At 29.8% G+C, this 20,518-nt stretch overlaps 2 protein-coding genes across 2 annotated transcripts; one reads left to right on the forward strand and one right to left on the reverse strand.

Moving 5' to 3' along the window:
• Nucleotides 1–6,847: 6,847 nt before the first annotated feature.
• On the forward strand, nucleotides 6,848–19,113 carry LOC135122256 (uncharacterized). Its single transcript, XM_064046457.1, has 5 exons — nucleotides 6,848–7,792; nucleotides 7,840–7,992; nucleotides 8,043–8,099; nucleotides 17,898–18,977; nucleotides 19,024–19,113. Exons 1-5 carry the CDS (start codon nucleotides 6,848–6,850, stop codon nucleotides 19,111–19,113), a joined length of 2,325 nt encoding a protein of 774 aa, XP_063902527.1.
• A 1-nt stretch (nucleotide 19,114) lies between these two features.
• LOC135122255 (CCR4-NOT transcription complex subunit 10-like) lies at nucleotides 19,115–20,291 on the reverse strand. Its single transcript, XM_064046454.1, has 5 exons — nucleotides 20,080–20,291; nucleotides 19,709–20,032; nucleotides 19,500–19,660; nucleotides 19,262–19,447; nucleotides 19,115–19,210 (listed from the first exon to the last, which is right to left on the reverse strand). The coding sequence occupies exons 1-5, from the start codon at nucleotides 20,283–20,285 to the stop codon at nucleotides 19,152–19,154; spliced, it is 936 nt and encodes a 311-aa protein (XP_063902524.1). The 5' UTR covers nucleotides 20,286–20,291; the 3' UTR covers nucleotides 19,115–19,151.
• Between the last annotated feature and the right edge of the window lie 227 nt (nucleotides 20,292–20,518).

The raw sequence follows: 20,518 nt of genomic DNA on the forward strand, positions 1-20,518 counted from the left end.
AGACCTATTTCACTATTACTATTTATTCCTGCGAATTCAAATAAAGTTTTTTAAATTTACAATCTTTTCTTTAGAATTTGTCTGATGGGTTGACTTCTTTTATAACGAGAATAGTAGATTCGGAAGTAAACCATATAAATAAAATTTTTCTAGAGCAATTTTTTAATTGTACAATGTTTCGAGTTTTAATATTTCCATTTTCAAATTTTCCATTTGTCAATTTTTCTTACTTCAATTTTTTAACTTGACAGTTTTCCGATTTTAGGTTTTCTAATTTTCAAACTTTAATATTCCCTTTCTACATATTTTGGAATTTTTCCGATTTTGTAATTTTTCGGTCTCCCAGATTTTTGATTTGCAATTCTTGTAGAAAAATATGAACTCTGCATTTAAGCTCCGCCCCCCGTCTCACGACGAATAAAAAAATTAATCACAATTGAGATGGGGCGGGTGGGTGGGGCTTATCCTTTCATTTTTTTTTCGTACTATGCTAGTCTTCTTTCAACAGTAAAATACTTAAAACACCAAACAGTGAATTTGAGATTAGAATTATGTTTTAAGTATCGTGTTTTTGAAAAAAAAAAAACTATATACATTATGAAAAAAACGTTAATGATTAAGCCCCACCCACCCACCCTATCTCAATTCTGATGAATTTTTTATTTGATGTCAGATTGAGGGGCGGAGCTTAACTGCAAAATCCAGAGTTCTCTACAAAATAGTAAAGATATTTTAATTTTGCACTTCCTCATTTTTTGAAACATATTTCACATGGTAATTTTTTGTAGAAAAATATGAACTTTGCATTTAAGCTCCGCCCTCCGTCTCACAACGATTAAAAAAATTAATCACAATTGAGATGGGGCGGGTGGGTGGGGCTTATCCTTTCATTTTTTTTTCGTACTATGCTAGTCTTCTTTCAACAGTAAAATACTTAAAACACCAAACAGTGAATTTGAGATTAGAATTATGTTTTAAGTATCGTGTTTTTGAAAAAAAAAAAAACTATATACATTATGAAAAAAATGTTAATGATTAAGCCCCACCCACCCACCCTATCTCAATTCTGATGAATTTTTTATTTGATGTCAGATTGAGGGGCGGAGCTTAACTGCAAAATCCAGAGTTCTCTACAAAATAGTAAAGATATTTTAATTTTGCACTTCCTCATTTTTTGAAACATATTTCACATGGTAATTTTTTGTAGAAAAATATGAACTTTGCATTTAAGCTCCGCCCTCCGTCTCACAACGATTAAAAAAATTAATCACAATTGAGATGGGGCGGGTGGGCGGGGCTAATCCTTTGATTTTCTTTTTCGTAATATACTAGTCTTCTTTCAACAGTAAAATACTTAAAATATCAAAGAGTGAATTTAAGTATCGTGTTTTTGAAAAAAAAAAAACTATATACATTAAGAAAAACATGTCAATGATTAAGCCCCACCCACCCACCCTATCTCAATTCTGATGAATTTTTCATTTGATGTCAGATTGAGGGGAGGAGCTTAACTGCAAAATCCAGAGTTCTCTACAAAATAGTAAAGATATTTTAATTTTTCACTTCCTCATTTTTTTAACATATTTCACATGGTAATTTTTTGTAGAAAAATATGAACTCTGCATTTAAACTCCGCCCTCCGTCTCACAACGAATAAAAAAATTAATCACAATTTAGATCCGGCGGGTGGGTGGGGCTTATCCTTTTGTTTTTGTTTTTGTAATATACTAGTCTTCTTTCAACAGTAAAATACTTAAAATATCAAATAGTGAATTTAAGTATCGTGTTTTTGAAAAAAAAACTATATACATTAAGAAAAAGATGTCAATGATTAAGCCCCACCCACCCACCCTATCTCAATTCTGATGAATTTTTCTTTTGATGTCAGATTGAGGAGCGGAGCTTAACTGCAAAATCCAGAGTTCTCTACAAAAGAGTAAAGATATTTCAATTTTGCACTTCCTCATTTTTTAACATATTTCATATGGTAATTTTTTGTAGATAAATATGAACTCTGCGTTTAAGCTCCGCCCTCCGTCTCACAACGAATAAAAAAATTAACCACAATTGAGATCGGGTGGGTGGGTGGTGCTTATCTTTTATTTTTTTTTTTTTTTCGTAATATACTAGTCTTCTTTCAACAGTAAAATACTTAAAATATCAAAGAGTGAATGTAAGTATCGTGTTTTTGAAAAAAAAAAAAACTATATTCTTTAAGAAAAAATGTCAATGATTAAGCCCCACCCACCCACCCTATCTCAATTCTGATGAATTTTTCATTTGATGTCAGATTAAGAGGAGGAGCTTAACTGCAAAATCCAGAGTTCTCTACAAAATAGTAAAGATATTTCAATTTTGCACTTTCTCATTGTTTTTAACATATTTCACATGATAATTTTTTGAAGATAAATATGAACTCTGTATTTAAGCTCCGCCCTCCGTCTCACAACGAATAAAAAAATTAATCACAATTGAGATCGGGTGGGTGGGTGGGGCTTATCCTTTTATACTTTTTTTTCGTAATATACTACTCTTCTTTCAACAGTAAAATACTTAAAATATCAAAACGTGAATTTAAGTATCGTGTTTTTGAAAACAAAAAAACTATATACATTAAGAAAAAGATGTTAATAATTAAGCCCCACCCACCCACCCTATCTCAATTCTGATGAATTTTTCATTTGATGTCAGATTGAGAGGAGGAGCTTAACTGCAAAATCCAGAGTTCTCTACAAAATAGTAAAGATATTTCAATTTTGCACTTTCTCATTTTTTTTAACATATATCACATGGTAATTTTTTGTAGATATATATGAACTCTGCGTTTAAGCTCCGCCTTCCGTCTCACAACGAATAAAAAAATTAATCACAATTGAGATCGGGTGGGTGGGTGGGGCTTATCCTTTTATACTTTTTTTTCGTAATATACTACTCTTCTTTCAACAGTAAAATACTTAAAATATCAAAATGTGAATTTAAGTATCGTGTTTTTGAAAACAAAAAAACTATATACATTAAGAAAAAGATGTCAATAATTAAGCCCCACCCACCCACCCTATCTCAATTCTGATGAATTTTTCATTTGATGTCAGATTGAGAGGAGGAGCTTAACTGCAAAATCCAGAGTTCTCTACAAAATAGTAAAGATATTTCAATTTTGCACTTTCTCATTTTTTTTAACATATATCACATGGTAATTTTTTGTAGATATATATGAACTCTGCGTTTAAGCTCCGCCTTCCGTCTCACAACGAATAAAAAAATTAATCACAATTGAGATCGGGTGGGTGGGTGGGGCTTATCCTTTTATTTTTTTTTTTTTCGTAATATACTAGTTTTCTTTCAACAGTAAAATACTTAAAATATCAAAAAGGGAATTTAAGTATCGTGTTTTTGAAAAAAAAAAAAAAAACTATATACATTAAGAAAAAGATGTCAATAATTAAGCCCCACCCACCCACCCTATCTCAATTCTGATGAATTTTTCATTTGATGTCAGATTGAGAGGAGGAGCTTAACTGCAAAATCCAGAGTTCTCTACAAAATAGTAAAGATATTTCAATTTTGCACTTTCTCATTTTTTTTAACATATTTCATATGGTAATTTTTTGTAGATAAATATGAACTCTGCGTTTAAGCTCCGCCCTCCGTCTCACAACGAATAAAAAAATTAATCACAATTGAGATCGGGTGGGTGGGTGGGGCTTATCCTTTTATTTTTTTTTTTTCGTAATATACTAGTTTTCTCTCAACAGTAAAATACTTAAAATATCAAAAAGGGAATTTAAGTATCGTGTTTTTGAAAAAAAAAAAAACTATATACATTAAGAAAAAGATGTCAATAATTAAGCCCCACCCACCCACCCTATCTCAATTCTGATAAATTTTTTATTTGATGTCAGATTGAGAGGAGAAGCTTAACTGCAAAATCCAGAGTTCTCTACAAAATAGTAAAGATATTTCAATTTTGCACTTTCTCATTTTTTTTAACATATTTCATATGGTAATTTTTTGTAGATAAATATGAACTCTGCGTTTAAGCTCCGCCCTCCGTCTCACAACGAATAAAAAAATTAACCACAATTGAGATCGGGTGGGTGGGTGGTGCTTATCCTTTATTTTATTTTTTTTTCGTAATATACTAGTCTTCTTTCAACAGTAAAATACTTAAAATATCAAAGAGTGAATGTAAGTATCGTGTTTTTGAAAAAAAAAAAAACTATATTCTTTAAGAAAAAATGTCAATGATTAAGCCCCACCCACCCACCCTATCTCAATTCTGATGAATTTTTCATTTGATGTCAGACTGAGGGGCGGAGCTTAACTGCAAAATCCAGAGTTCTCTACAAAATAGTAAAGATATTTCAATTTTGCACTTCTTCATTTTTTTTTAACATATTTCACATGGTCATTTTTTGTAGATAAATATGAACTCTGCATTTAAGCTCCGCCCTCCGTCTCACAACAAATAAAAAAATTAATCACAATTGAGAAGGGGTGGGTGGGTGGGGCTTATCCTTTCAATTTTTTTTCATAATATACTAGTCTTCTTTCAACAGTAAAATACTTAAAATATCAAAGACTGAATTTAAGTATCGTGTTTTTGAAAAAAAAAAAAAAACTATATTCATTAAGAAAAAGATGTCAATGCTTAAGCCCCACCCACCCACCCTATCTCTATTCTGATGAATTTTTCATTTGATGTCAGATTGAGGGGCGGAGCTTAACTGCAAAATCCAGAGTTCTCTATAAAATAGTAAAGATATTTCAATTTTGCAATTCCTCAATTTTTTTTTAAACATATTTCACATGGTAATTTTTTGTAGAAAAATATGAACTCTGCATTTAAGCTCCGCCCTCCGTCTCACAACGAATAAAAAAATTAATCACAATTGAGATCGGGTGGGCGGGTGGGGCTTATCCTTTTATTTATTTATTTTTTTTTCGTAATATACTAGTCTTCTTTCAACAGTAAAATACTTAAAATATCAAAGAGTGAATTTAAGTATCGTGTTTTTGAAAAAAAAAAACTATATACATTATGAAAAAGATGTTAATGATTAAGCCCCACCCACCCACCCTATCTCAATTCTGATGAATTTTTCATGTGATGTCAGATTGAGGGGCGGAGCTTAACTGCAAAATCCAGAGTTCTCTACAAAATAGTAAAGATATTTTAATTTTGCACTTCCTTATTTTTTTAACATATTTCACATGGTAATTTTTTGTAGAAAAATATGAACTCTGCATTTAAGCTCCGCCCTCCGTCTCACAACGAATAAAAAAATTAATCACAATTGAGATGGGGCGGGTGGGTGGGGCTAATCCTTTGATTTTGTTTTTCGTAATATACCAGTCTTCTTTCAACAGTAAAATATTTAAAATATCAAAGAGTGAATTTAAGTATCGTGTTTTTGAAAAAAAAAAAAAAACTATATTCATTAAGAAAAAGATGTCAATGCTTAAACCCCACCCACCCACCCTATCTCAATTCTGATGAATTTTTCATTTGATGTCAGATTGAGGGGAGGAGCTTAACTGCAAAATCCAGAGTTCTCTACAAAATAGTAAAGATATTTCAATTTTGCACTTTCTCATTTTTTTTAACATATTTCACATGGTATTTTTTTGTGGATAAATATGAACTCTGCATTTAAGCTCCGCCCTCCGTCTCACAACGAATAAAAAAATTAATCACAATTGAGATGGGGCGGGTGGGTGGGGCTTATCCTTTGATTTTGTTTTTCGTAATACACTACTTTTCTTTCAAAAAGAAAATATTTAAAATATGAATGAGTGAATATGAAATTAGAATTACGTTTTAAGTATCGTGTTTTTGAAAAAAAAAAAAAACTATATACATTAAGAAAAAGATGTCAATCATTAAGCCCCGGAAAATTGAAAAATCGAAAAATAAAAAAATGGAGAAACCGAAAATTTGAAGAATGGAAAAATTCTAAAGTAGAAAAATTGAGAAATCTAAAAGCCGAATAATCTCAATAAAGTATTTTTAATCACAAATTCAAGATTATGCACATTTAGAATGGTTCCCTAATATGTGGTTGGGTCCTTCATTTTTTAAATTAAAATTTTTTCATGCCAAGGAACGTTTTCGTTTTTTTCTGTATCTTATATCTGGAAATCTAACCTTGAAGCGTTATATTATGCTTGGAAAAAATGCGATCAACTGCAAGAACTGAAGTTGTTCGTGTCGGAGGAGTTTCAGTCATTTTACACGGAATTACCATCTACAGATGGCTATCGAAGTGATGACGAGTTCGACGAGTACTTTTTCTTTTTTCTTGTTTGAAATAAGTAACTTTTTTTCAAGGAAACATTGACTGGTAGACCTTAGTACCGACCATTCAAGACGGACTTAGTTCATTTTTTCATATAATATTGGAACACAGGATTAAACAATTGCAGAACTGGCAAATACATTCACCAAATTGACACCGACAATTACGACGTCGTCGACGAAATCGAGATGTTTTCTTTGCAGATCGTTAGTCACGACGTGGAGTTTAGTGCAGCTGGACTATTCCCGATCGATCATCAGCTGCTCTTCACGGTAAAACAAATACATCGAGGAGATGCACGAAAATTATATTTGTTTGTAGATCATCGGCGGCGTCACTACATACATCATCATATTAATACAACTTGCAGCCAGTCTAGCTAAACATTAATTTTTTCATGTTTAAATAAAAGCAAACGACAAACATGTTTGTATTTTGTAATTAGACACCAATTGAAATCAATTACGCACGTAATCAATCACCAATAACAAATTACCTAGATAGGTAGTTTCAATTAAATCTATTCACATTCGTACCATTGTATCGCCATGGCGAAGATAATCCAATTTCATAAAACCGACGACAAACTCTCCCAAAAATTCCTCCACTCTATTAGACTTCTCCTCCTCCAGAGCAAAATCTTCGGCTTCATCACCTTCAACGAAACCAGCTTCGAACCCTCAAAACTGCACTCCTTTTTGAATTTCTTGGCTGTGGTTGCCTACTTGCCGGCGATTTATTACAGCGTGTACACCACCGCCATCGTCGACACGCTTTTGATTTACAAAGCCACCGATATCATGATTTTGGCAGGGAATGTGGTCTACATGGTCACTGCATGGGTTTGTGCCACCACAAAGCGCGATTTATTCGTAGATTTTTTGGTGAAAGTGATCGAATTCGACACTCAGTTGCAGGCGATGGGTACCCGGATGAACTACACCAAATGGCAGAAAAAAATTCTGGTTCAGTGTTTGGTTAGACACGTGATTGTGGTTGCGAATGTGGGTACTTTGGTGTATATTACTCTGCCGAAAGGGTCGAATATGGTGGTGGAGTCCATGGCGTACGTTTTAATTATGATGAATTCGGTGATTTGTCACCAGACTGGGGAGCTAGTGTTGATGTTAAAAGCCCGATTTACCATCCTGAATAAGCTGATTTTGAGTTTGGTTGATCGGTTTAAGAAAAGTGGTGCCAGAACGTCGAAACAGAGCAACGTTGAGCACTTGCTCACTCTGAGCAAAATCTGTGCTTTGCACCACCACTTGTCGAAACTTGTCCGACTTTTTAATGACGCTTTCGGGTTGATTCTTCTCTTGATGTTCGCTGTTAGTTTCGTGATTATCGTTATTTCTATTTTTTACTTGAACGTCGTACTAAAGACGTCGGTTTTTTACGCGATTGACGTTTTCAACCCACTTTTGGCCAATGTGACGTTCGTAATGAACGTGGTATACATTTGTGACGCTTGTTATTCAACTATTGAAGAGGTATAATTTGAAAATTTTGAACATTTTAATCACAACTGTGTCCACAGGTCAAGAGAACTGGCGAACTTATCCACAGGATCGATACCGAAGATTGTGATATTAGGGACGAAATCGAGATGTTTTCTCTACAGATAGCAAACGAGGAAGTTGAGTTTAACGCCGCCGGATTTTTTTCCATCAACTACACGCTGATATTTTCTGTAAGTTCGCCAAATTTTACGAGTTGTGCCTCTAGAGTCGTTGTTTTCAGATTATTGGAGGGGTTACCACTTATATTATAATATTAATTCAGCTGTCTAACTCCATAGCTGAAGACTATTAAGTCCTACCATTGTTTAAGTATATATTCAAATTTTACAGTAGTAGATGTAATTTAAATTTTAGATCCTCCGTTTACGATTTATGCATCTGTGTTGAGTTTTCACCTTAGACGTCAAGATTTTTAGAAAAAAACAAAATTTTCCAATTTATAATGTTATTTAAATGAAAATGTTAAATGTAGCATAGTCCTGAACTTGTGATTTATAAATACGCTATTGAGATTTTTCGGCTTTTCGATTTCTCGATTTTTCAAACTTTAGATGTCTCAATTTTTCAATATTTCAATTTTCCGGTGTTTCAATATTTCGATTTTTCGATTGTTTACTTTTTGGATTTTCAATTTATTGTCAAACTTTAGATTTTTCAATATTTCGACTGTTTTATATTTGGACTTCTCAATTTCTCAACTTTTCGATGTTTTAATATTTCATTTTTTAAAATTCTCGGTTTTTCGATATCTCGACTTTTCAGTTCTTCTATATTTCAATTTTTCGAATTTTTAAATTTTCGATTTTCCAATTTTTCTTTTATGAAATTTTTCGATTTATCAATTTTTAACTTTTCTTTCCGACTCCTCAATTTCTCCATCCTCTGATTTTTCGATGTCTCAGTTTTTAATTTTTCGATGTTTCGATTTTTGGATTTCTCGATTTTTCGATTTTTTACTTTTAGGCTTTTCAATTTCTCGATTTTCCGATTTTTCAATTTTTTAAATTCTGGAGTTTCGAATTCTCGATGTCGATTTTTAAGTTTTTCGATTTTTAAATTGTAAATTTCCGAATATTTGTTTTTTAAATTTTTGATGTTTGGATTTCTCCATTCTTCAATTTTGCGATATTTTAATTGTTCAATGTTTTACATTTTCAGTTTTCCGATTTCTCAATTAATTTATTTTTGATTTTCCCACTTCTTAAAATTTCGAATTTTCAGTTTTTCGACTTCGTTTTATTGGTTTTTCGATTTCTCAATTTTCCAATTTTTCAAATCCTCAATTTTTGGATATTTCTTTCAGTTTTGAGATTTTTTACTATTTCAATCCTTCGACTTTTCGATTTTCTCGACTTCTATATTTTCGATTTTTTATTTTTGGACTTTCAGTTTTTCATTTTTTAAACTGCAGATTTTTCAATTTTTCGATATTTTGATTTCTTAATTTTTCAACTTTTCCATATTTTAATTTTCTAATTTTTCAATTTCTAGATTTTTCGATTTCTCGAGTTTCCGTTCTAGATTTAAACTTTTCAATTTTCCGAATTTTTAAATTTTTAATTGTTCAATTTTTTAAGCTTACGATTTTTCGACTTTGCATTTTTAGTTTTTCGATTTCTCAATTTTCCAATTTTTTAATTTCTCAATTTTTTGCATGTTTATTTCAGTTATGAGATTTTTCAATATTTCGATTTTTCGATTTTTGGATTGCTGGATTTTTTTTGATTTCTCGAATTTTTACTTTTTGGATTTTCAATTTATTGTTAAACTTTAGATTTTTTTATTTTTCGACTGTTTTATACTTCGATTTCTCAATTGTTCAACTTTTTGATGTTTTAATATTTCAATTTTTAAAATTTTAGGTTTTTCGATATCTCGAGTTTTCAGTTCTATATTTCAATTTTTCGAATTTTGAAATTTTCGATTTTCCAATTTTTCTTTTTTAAAATTTCTCGATTTATAAATTTTTTTTTCGATTTTTTACTTTAGGGCTTTTCAATGTCTCGATTTTCCGATTTTTTTCAGTGTTTCCATTTTTTAGCTACCCGATTTTTTAAATTCTGGAGTTTCGAATCTTGGTTTGTCGATTTTTCAGTATTTCTATTTTTCAATTTTTCAGATTTTCGATTTCTCAATTAATTTATTTTTGATTTTCCCACTTCTCAAAATTTCGAATTTTCAGTTATTCAATTCTTCGATCCTCTGATTTTTTGATTGCTCGATGTCTCAGTTTTTAATTTTTCGATGTTTGGATTTCTTGGTTTTTAAATTTTTTACTTTTGGGCTTTTCAATTCCTCGATTTTCCAATTTTTCAGTTTTTCGATTTTTTAAATTCTGGAGTTTCGAATTCTCGATTTTCGATTTTCTCAGCTTCAAGATTTTTAAATTTAAATTTCCGAATTTTTATTTTTTGATGTTTGGATTTTTCGATTCTTCAATTTTGCGATATTTTAATTGTTCAAGGTCTTAAATTTTAGATTTTTCGATTTCTCAATTTTTTGATATTTCAGTATTTCTATTTTTCAATTTTTCAGATTTTGACATTGCTAAATTTTCAGTTTTCCCATTTCTCAATTAATCTATTTTTGATTTTCCCACTTCTCAAAGTTTTGATTTTCCCACTTTTCAAAGTTTCGATTTTTCGGTTCTTCAATTCTTCGATTTTTCGACTTCGCTCTATTGGTTTTTCGATTTCCCAATTTTCCAGTTTTTTAGATCCTCAATTTTTGGACGTTTCTTCCATTTTTGAGATTTTTCACTATTTCGATTCTTCGACTTTTCGATTTTTTATTTTTGGATTTTCAGTTTTTCATTTTTTAAACTTCAGGTTTTTCAATTTTTCGATTGTTTTATATTTCAATTTCTTAATTTTTCGATTTCTCAAGATTCGGATGTTTCGATGTTTTGATTGTTCAATCTCTCGATTTTCCAATTTTTCCATTTTTAACTTTTCGATTTTGGTCCATTTCGGTTTCTCAATTTTGCGATTTTTCGACTTCTCGACTTTTCCAGTCCTCGATTTTTCGATTTGTCGGTTTTTCGATTTTTTACTTTTCGGTTTCTCGATTTTTTAAATTTTCAAGTTTCGATTTCTCGATTCGTTGATTTTAAATTTTAGATTTTCGATTTTTTATTTTTTTGATTCTTTGATGTTTGAATTTCTCGATTTTACAATTTTCCTAGATGAATTTGAATTTTTCAATGTTATAAATTTTAGATTTTTCAGTTCTTCAATATTTTTTAATTTTTCAAATTTTGACTTTTCTGAATTTTCAGTTTTCGGATTTCTCCACTTCCCAAAGTTTCCATCTTTCATTTCTTCAGTTCTTCAAATTTTCGATTTTCCCATTTTTTAACTTTGCGATTTTCCGACCTTGCTTTTTTGACTTTTCGGTTTCTCAATTTTGTAATTTCCTAATTTTTGGATATTTCGTTCAATTTTGTGATTTTTCAGTTTTTCCATTTTACAATTTTTCTTCTATTTCTCAATTTTTCGATATTTGAGTTTTCGGATTTTTTAGTATTTCGACTTTTCGAGTTCTGGATTTTCGATTCCTCGAATTTTTTAACTGTTTTATTTCGATTTCCCATTTTTCAACTTTTCCATTTTAAAATTTTAGGTTTTTCAATTTCTCGAGTTTTCAGTGCGTCTATATGTCCATTTTCGGAATTTTAAAATTTTCGATTTTCCAATTAACCGATTGTTCAATTTCTGGATTTTTAAATTTTAGATTTTCCAATTTTTATTTTTTTGATCTTTTCATATTTGGGTTTCTCGATTTTACAATTTCCTTTATGCATTCGAATTTTTCGTTGTTTTAAATTTTCGATTTTTTAATTTTGCCATCTTGGTTTTTTGATTTTTAAAATTTTTCGACTTTTCGATTTTTCGCCTTCTGGATTTTTCGATTTTTTATTCTTGGATTTTCAGTTTTTCATTTTTTAAACTTTGGATTTTTCAATTTTTCGATTGCTTTATATTTCAATTTCTCAATTTTTCAAATTTTTCATATTTTATTTTTCCATTTTTAAATTTCTAAATTTTTCGATTTCTCGAGTTTCCAGTTCTAGATTTTAATTTTTCAATTTTCCGAATTTTTAAATTTTCAATTGTTCAGTTTTTTAAGCTTACGATTTTTCGACTTTGCTTTTTTAGTTTTTCGATTTCTCAATTTTCCATTTTTTTAATTTCTCAGTTTTTTGCATATTTATTTCAGTTATGAGATTTTTAAATTTTTCGACTGTTTTATACTTCGATTTCTCAAAATTTCAACTTTTCGATGTTTTAACATTTCAATTTTTAAAATTCTAGGTTTTTCGATATCTCAAGTTTTCAGTTCTTCTATATTTCAATTTTTCGAATTTTTATTAATTTTTGATTTTCCAATTTTTCTCTTTTAAAATTTCTCAATTTATCAATTTATCAATTTTTAACATTTCTTTTCGGCTTCCGACTCCTCAATTTCTGGATCCTTTGATTTTTCGATTTCTCGATGTCCCAGTTTTTAATTTTTCGATGTTTCGAGTTTTAGATTTCTCGGTTTTTACTTTTGGGCTTTTCAATTGCTCGATTTTCCGATTTTTCAATGTTTCGGTTTTTTAGTTATCCGATTTTTCAATTTTTCGATTTTTAAGTTTTAAATTTTCGAATTTTTATTTTTTGATGTTTGGATTTCTCGATTATTTGATTTTTCAGTTCTTCAGTACTTCTATTTTTCAATTTTTCAGATTTTGACATTGCTAAATTTTCAGTTTTCCGATTTCTCCTCATTTAATCTATTTTTGATTTTCCCACTTCTCAAAGTTTCGATTCAGTTCTTCAATTCTTCGACTTCGTTTTATCGGTTTTTTGATTTCTCAATTTTCCAATTTTTTAAATCCTCAATTTCTGGATATTTCTTTCAGTTTTGAGATTTTTCACTATTTCGATTCTTCGACTTATGGATTTTTCGATCTTTTATTTTTGGATTTTCAGTTTTTCATTTTTTAAACTTTGGATTTTTCAATTTTTCGATTGTTTTATATTTCAATTTCTCAATTTTTCAACTTTTCCAAATTTTAATATTTAAATTTTTAGATTTTTCGATTTTTCGAGTTTCCAGTTCTAGATTTTAATTTTTAAATTTTCCGAATTTTTCAATTTTTTGACATCTCTATTTATCGAGATTCGGATGTTTCCATGTTTTGATTGTTCAATTTCTCGATTTATCAATGTTTCCATTTTTAACTTTTCGATTTTGGCGTATATCGGTTTCTCAATTTTTCGATCTTTTGATTTTTCGATTTCTCGATGTCTCAGTTTTTGAATTTTACGATGTTTCGATTTTTCGATTTTTGAATTATCCGATTTTTCAATTTTCCAACTTTTAGAATTTTCTAGTTTCGATTTCTCGATTCGTTGATTTTTCAGTTTTTCGATTTTTAAATTTTACATTTTAGAATTCCTATTTTTTTGATTTTTTGATGTTTGGATTTCTCTATTTTTCAATTTTACGATATTTTAATTTTTCACTGTTTTAAATTTTAGATTTTTCGATTTTTCAGTTCTTTAATATTTTTTAATTTTTCAAACTTTGACCTTTCTGAATTTTCAGTTTTCGGATTTCTCAATTAATTAATTTTTTATTTTCCCATTTCTCCATTTCCCAAAGTTTCCATCGTTCATTTCTTCAGTTCTTCAAATTTTCGATTTCCCCGGTTTTTGATTTTCCAATTTTTTAACTTTGCGATTTTTCGACTTTGCTTTCTTGACTTTTCGGTTTCTCAATTTTTAATCTCCTAATTTTTGGACATTTCGTTCAATTTTGTGATTTTTCAGTTTTTTGATTCCACAATTTTCTTCAATTTTTCGATACATATTTGAGTTTTGGGATTTTTTAGTATTTCGACTTTTCGAGTTCTGGATTTTTCGATTTTCAGTTTTTCATTTTTTAAACTTTGGATTTTTCAATTTTTCGATTGTTTTATATTTCAATTTCTCAATTTTTCAACTTTTTCATATTTTAATTGTTTCATTTTTAAATTTCTAAATTTTTCGAGTTTCCAGTTCTAGATTTTAATTTTTCAATTTTCCGAATTTTTAAATTTTCAATTGTTCAGTTTTTTAAGCTTACGATTTTTCGACTTTGCTTTTTTAGTTTTTCGATTTCTCAATTTTCCATTTTTTTAATTTCTCAGTTTTTTGCATATTTATTTCAGTGATGAGATTTTTAAATTTTTCGACTGTTTTATACTTCGATTTCTCAAAATTTCAACTTTTCGATGTTTTAATATTTCAATTTTTAAAATTCTAGGTTTTTCGATATCTCAAGTTTTCAGTTCTTCTATAATTCAATTTTTCGAATTTTTAATTTTCGATTTTCCAATTTTTCTTTTTTAAAATTTCTCGATTTATCAATTTTTCAATTTTTAACTTTTGTTTTCGGCTTCCGACTCCTCAATTTCTCGATCCTCTGATTTTTCGCTATCTCGGAATGTTTCGATTTTTGGATTTCTCGATTTTTCAATTTTTTAAATTTTAAATTTCCGAATTTTTATATTTTGGTGTTTGGATCTCTAGATTCTTCAATTTTGCGATATTTTTTGTACAATGTTTTAAAATATAGATTTTTCGATTTCTCGATTTTTTTTTCAGTTCTTCAGTATTTCTATTTTTCAATTTTTCAGATTTTGACGTTGCTAAATTTTCAGTTTTCCGATTTCTCAAGTAATCTATTTTTGATTTTCCCACTTCTTAAAGTTTCGATTTTTCACTCTTCAATTCTTCGATTTTTCGACTTCGCTTTATTGGTTTTTCGATTTCTCAATTGTTTTAAATCCACAATTTTTGAATATTTCTTTCAGTTTTGAGATTTTTCACTATTTCGATTCTTCGACTTTTCGACTTGTGGATTTTTCGATTTATTTTTGGATTTTCAGTTTTTCGTTTCTTAGACTTTAGATTTCTCAACTTTTCCATATTTTAATTTTTCAATTTTTAAAATTTTCTAGTTTCGATTTGTTGATTTTTTTGATGTTTGGATTTTTCCATTTTTGAATTTTACGATATTTTAATTTTTCACTGTTTTAAATTTTAGATTTTTCAGTTCTTCAATATTTTTTAATTTTTCAAATTTTGACTTTTCTGAATTTTCAGTTTTCGGATTTCTCAATTAATCTATTTTTTATTTTCCCATTTCTCCACTTCCCAAAGTTTCCATCTTTCATTTCTTCAATTTTTAGATTTTTCAAGTTTTTGATTTTTCAATTTTTCGAATTTTTAACTTTGCGATTTTTCGAATTTGCTTTTTGACTTTTCGGTTTCTCAATTTTTTAATTTATTAATTTTTGGATATTTCGTTCAATTTTGTGATTTTTCAATTTTTCGATTCTACAATTTTTCTTCTATTTTTCAATTTTTCAAACGTTTCTAAATTTTCAGTTTTCCGATTTCTGAACTAATCTTTTTTTTATTTTCGCATTTTTCCAATTTTGTGATTTTTCAGTTTTTCGATTCTACAATTTTTCTTCTATTTTTCAATGTTTCGATATTTGAGTTTTGCGATTTTTAAATATTTCGATTTTTCAACTTTTCAAACGATTCTAAATTTTCAATTTTTCGATTACTGAACTAATTATTTTTTTTATTTTCGCATTTTTCGACTTGCCAAAGTTTCTATTTTTTTCAATTCTTCAATTTTTCGATTTTTCAGTTTTTCGATTTTAAACTTTAGATTTTTCAATTTTTTAAATGTTTTATTTCGATTTCTCATTTTTCAACTTTTCGATATTTTAACTTTTCCATTTTAAAATTTTAGGCTTTTCAATTTTTCGACGTTTCGATTTTTCAATTAACCGATTATTCAATTTCTGGATTTTTAAATTTTAGATTTTCCAATTTTTGTTTTTTTGATCTTTTCATGTTTGGGTTTCTCGATTTTACAATTTTCCTTTATGTATTTTAATTTTTCGTTGTTTTAAATTTTCGATTTTTTAATTTTGCCATCTTGGTTTTTCGATTTTTAAATTTTTTCGACTTTTCGATTTTTCGCCTTCTGGATTTTTCGATTTTTTATTCTTGGATTTTTAGTTTTTCATTTTTTAAACTTTGGATTTTTCAATTTTTCCATTGTTTTATATTTCAATTTCTCAATTTTTCTACTTTTTCATATTTTAATTTTTCCATTTTTAAATTTCTAAATTTTTCGATTTCTCGAGTTTACAGTTCTAGACTTTAATTTTTCAATTTTCCGAATTTTTAAATTTTCAATTGTTCAGCTTACGATTTTTCGACTTTGCTTTTTTAGGTTTTCGATTTCTCAATTTTCCATTTTTTTAGTTTCTCAGTTTTTTGCATATTTATTTCAGTTATGAGATTTTTCAATTTTTCGACTGTTTATACTTCGATTTCTCAAAATTTCAACTTTTCGATGTTTTAATATTTCAATTTTTAAAATTCTAGGTTTTTCGATATCTCAAGTTTTCAGTTCTTCTATATTTCAATTTTTCGAATTTTTAATTTTTCGATGTTTCAATTTTTGGATTTCTCGATTTTTCAATTTTTTAAATTTTAAATTTCCGAATTTTTATATTTTGGTGTTTGGATCTCTAGATTCTTCAATTTTGCGATATTTTTTGTACAATGTTTTAAAATATAGATTTTTCGATTTCTCGATTTTTTTTTCAGTTCTTCAGTATTTCTATTTTTCAATTTTTCAGATTTTGACGTTGCTAAATTTTCAGTTTTCCGATTTCTCAAGTAATCTATTTTTGATTTTCCCACTTCTTAAAGTTTCGATTTTTCACTCTTCAATTCTTCGATTTTTCGACTTCGCTTTATTGGTTTTTCGATTTCTCAATTGTTTTAAATCCTCAATTTTTGAATATTTCTTTCAGTTTTGAGATTTTTCACTATTTCGATTCTTCGACTTTTCGACTTCTGGATTTTTCGATTTATTTTTGGATTTTCAGATTTATTTTTGGATTTTCAGTTTTTCGTTTCTTAAACTTTAGATTTCTCAACTTTTCCATACTTTAATTTTTCAACTTTTAAAATTTTCTAGTTTCGATTTTTCGATTTGTTGATTTTTTTGATGTTGGATTTTTACATTTTTCAATTTTACGATATTTTAATTTTTCACTGTTTTAAATTTTAGATTTTTCAATTCTTCAATATTTTTTAATTTTTCAAATTTTGACTTTTCTGAATTTTCAGTTTCGGATTTCTGAATTAATCTATTTTTTATTTTCCCATTTCTCCACTTCCCAAAGTTTTCGTCTTTCATTTGTTCAGTTTTTCAATTTTTCGAATTTGCTTTTTGACTTTTCGGTTTCTCAATTTTTTAATTTATTAATTTTTGGATATTTCGTTAAATTTTGTGATTTTTCAGTTTTTAGATTCTACAATCTTTCTTCTATTTTTCAATTTTTCAAACGTTTCTAAATTTTCAGTTTTCCGATTTCTGAACTAATTTTTTTTTTATTTTCGCATTTTTCCAATTTTGTGATTTTTCATTTTTTCGATTTTACAATTTTTCTTCTATTTTTCAATTTTTCGATTTTTGAGTTTTGCGATTTTTAAATATTTCGATTGCTCGAGTTCTATATTTCAATTTTCGGAATTTTTAAATTTTTGATTTTCCATTTTTTTTAATTTTTCGATGTTAATATACTTAAACAAAGGTCCTACTAACGTTTTTCTCTTATAGTTTGCATTTCTGCTGTGAAAAGAGTGCGGGTTTTTGCACCTAGGTAACCATACTTCGGGGGATTTTAATACAACGAGCACCGACGTACTGACTTGAACTAAAATTGTTTGATATTGTTTATCCATTAATAAAATTGTGTTCCATTTTACGAAAATAAATAATCACTTTAATGTAATTCTATATGAAAATTATTTGTTTTGCAAATATTACAACGACTTTTTTTAATATCGTTAATGACAACAAACGAATGACTGTATTATAACTTATTAATCTGTTTACTCGAACAAATAATGGTCGAAATAAAAATTACCAAGTACCCACTTAATATAAAACTAAAACAATAAGTCTACCCGAAAGTAATCCATTTCTCGGCTACCGCTCGCGCTAAAAACACACAATGAACGAAAAATTTTCCCAAAAACTCTTAAATTCAATCAGACCTCTCCTCCTCCAAAGCAAAATTTTCGGTCTGACGATGTTCAACGAAAAAAATTTCCACCAATCAAAACTACACACCTTTTTAAACATTGTATTAGTTGTACTATACTTACCTGCGATTTTTTACTGCATTTACGCTACCGCTATCCAAATAAATTTCGTAATTTACAAAGCCACCAACATAATAATTTTAGTAGCCAACGCAATTTACGTGGCCACTACTTGGATCTGCGCCATCACAAACGGCAACCTACTTATCGATTTCTTGTCAAGATTAATCGACTTCGACACCAAAATCCAAACGATGGGTATCCGCTTGAATTACAAAAAAAGCCACAAGAAAATAATAACGCAAATTTTGGTTAGATACACCATCATCGTTGTTAACGTCGCAGGTTTAGCCTACCTTGCCTTGGAAAACGACGCCGACATGGTAGTAGAATCAATGGCGTACTTCTTAATCGCCGTAAACTCAGCTGTGTGTCACCTAACTTCCACCTTCGTGCTACAACTGAAAGTCCGATTCATCATTCTCAACCGCCAAATCGGCAATTTAATCGAATGTTTCCACAAAAAACAGTCCAAATGTTTGAAATTCAACACAATGGAGCACCTCTTCACTCTCAATAAAATCTGCGCTCTACACCACCACTTGTCGAAGCTCGTCAAACTCTTCAACGACATTTTCGGTTTAGTTCTCTTGCTCATGTTCGGTGTGAGCTTCGTCGTTATCGTGATTTCAATCTTCTACCTCACTTCGACTCTACAGTCTACAGTGGTCACTGTTTCCGACGTTTTCAACTCGTTGTTGTCCAACGCCACTTTCATTATTAACACGGTGTACGTCTGCGACGTGTGCTATTCGACGGTGGAAGAAGTGAACAAAACCGGCGAACTCATCCACAAAATAGATACAGAAGACCGCGACGTTCGCGACGAAATCGAAATGTTTTCTTTGCAGATCGCCAACGAGCAAGTGGAGTTCAACGCTGCTGGGTTTTTCCCGATTAACTACACTCTAGTGTTTTCTGTACGTTACAAATTGGGTGAGTTTGGTCTAAATTTTGTGATTTCAGATCGTCGGAGGGGTCACCACTTACATCATAATATTAATCCAATTGTCGAGTAGTCTTGCTAACGCTGAGGCGGAAAGCTACGGGATGTAAACAGATTAAAATAAATATATTGATTTTTTGTCCACACATTATAATCTGTTTTGAAATAAATATTGCTTGATTAAATTGCGGGCGGGCTCTGGGCGACCTTCAAACAAAACAATTAATAACATTTTTGTTTTTTGTAAGAAAAACCCACCTAGCTTGAGTTCTATGTATAAAACTAGCATTATTATATGACCAGGGACTTTACATTTGCCACTCATCTGCCACACTTGTTTTAAAAGCGCTATAGCTTCATCCAACTGACCCCTTATGGTTTTACAAACGGCTATATTATACTGCATTGTGGCGTGAGCTGTGGCCAAATTGTGCGGAAACCACTCTAAAATTAAAAAATAACACAGTCGTGCTAAAATTTGTAACACAGTACAAACTTGGCGGAGGCGACGTTTTTATCCTCTTCTCATCGTTGTCTTCACCTCCTGGCAACTCCAAATTGATGTGTTTGACGTTGTCTGGATTTAAATGTTCCAAAGCCTCTGATATTTTATCCAGAAGAACTAAAGCTTCAGCACAATATAAATGCCCCAGAAGCCTACAACACACAGTTATTTTTTGACACTACCTAAACAAAAAAAAATACTTGTGGGCTCCTGATAAGCGTGGTTGTTGTAGAAGTTTTTCGGCGTGTTCTAACGCCATAATGTAGTCACCTAGACACAAGGCGACGTAAGCACTAGCTGCCAGAATACTGTTTCTGAGACTCATTATACTTTCTGGTGACATAGGGGAAGAAGGGGCCGGGCCTGGGGTACAAGACGGTACAGGGGGAGTCACTCCTGGTATCAAAAATAGAGGAATGGGAGACGTGTTGTTGTCAGAGGGTAAAAGGGTGGCAGCATTGCGTAAACACAGAGAGGCGAATTCGAGGGAAGGGACAGGAACTGCGTACGATTCACTCTCCGTGCTAAAATAGTTTTTTTAAATAAACCCCAAAATATTGCACACAAATACCTGTATTTTTTATCTTTGGATAGCGACGTTGTCAAAATTACTTTTTGTTTGTCTTTGGAGCCTATGACGTCCACCACGATTTCTTTTTGTTTTTTCTGAATGTCAAAGTCGACTTCGTTGGACTGTAACAAATTGCACTTTAATACATTTTGCCTTAAAACATGTTTAAAATGGAAAATCTGTATAAGGAAATATCGATTTTGCATGTTCTCAGTTTCTTGTGAAATGATGGCTATGTTATGTATATTAAGAACAAAATATAAGCCCCGCCCACCCACCCTATCTCAATTCTGATGATTTTTTTTATTCGTCGTAAGCCGAGGGGCGGAGCTTAATTGTAAAATTTCTATTTTTCTACGAGAAATTAGCTTGTGAAATATGTTCTTAATGCTCGTGTTATACAAAGAAAACTAAATGTATTAATTAAAACCCATCCGTC

This window comes from Zophobas morio, unplaced genomic scaffold (assembly GCF_036711695.1).
Source record: "Zophobas morio isolate AGI-343-1 ecotype UQ-CSIRO unplaced genomic scaffold, CSIRO_AGI_Zmor_V1 ptg001043l, whole genome shotgun sequence".
In the NCBI taxonomy this organism is placed as follows: domain Eukaryota; kingdom Metazoa; phylum Arthropoda; class Insecta; order Coleoptera; family Tenebrionidae; genus Zophobas; species Zophobas morio.

Coding starts and splice junctions, on each gene's coding strand:
- LOC135122256 (XM_064046457.1), top strand. CDS start 6,848: ATGGCGAAGATAATCCAATTTCATAAAACCGACGACAAACTCTCCCAA. Junction 8,100..17,897: donor TTCAGCTGTCTAACTCCATA/GCTGAAGACTAT, acceptor CGCTCGCGCTAA/AAACACACAATGAACGAAAA. Junction 18,978..19,023: donor ACTACACTCTAGTGTTTTCT/GTACGTTACAAA, acceptor TTGTGATTTCAG/ATCGTCGGAGGGGTCACCAC.
- LOC135122255 (XM_064046454.1), bottom strand. CDS start 20,285: ATGCAAAATCGATATTTCCTTATACAGATTTTCCATTTTAAACATGTT. Junction 19,661..19,708: donor CGCTTATCAGGAGCCCACAA/GTATTTTTTTTT, acceptor TGTGTGTTGTAG/GCTTCTGGGGCATTTATATT. Junction 19,448..19,499: donor AAAAACGTCGCCTCCGCCAA/GTTTGTACTGTG, acceptor TTTTAATTTTAG/AGTGGTTTCCGCACAATTTG.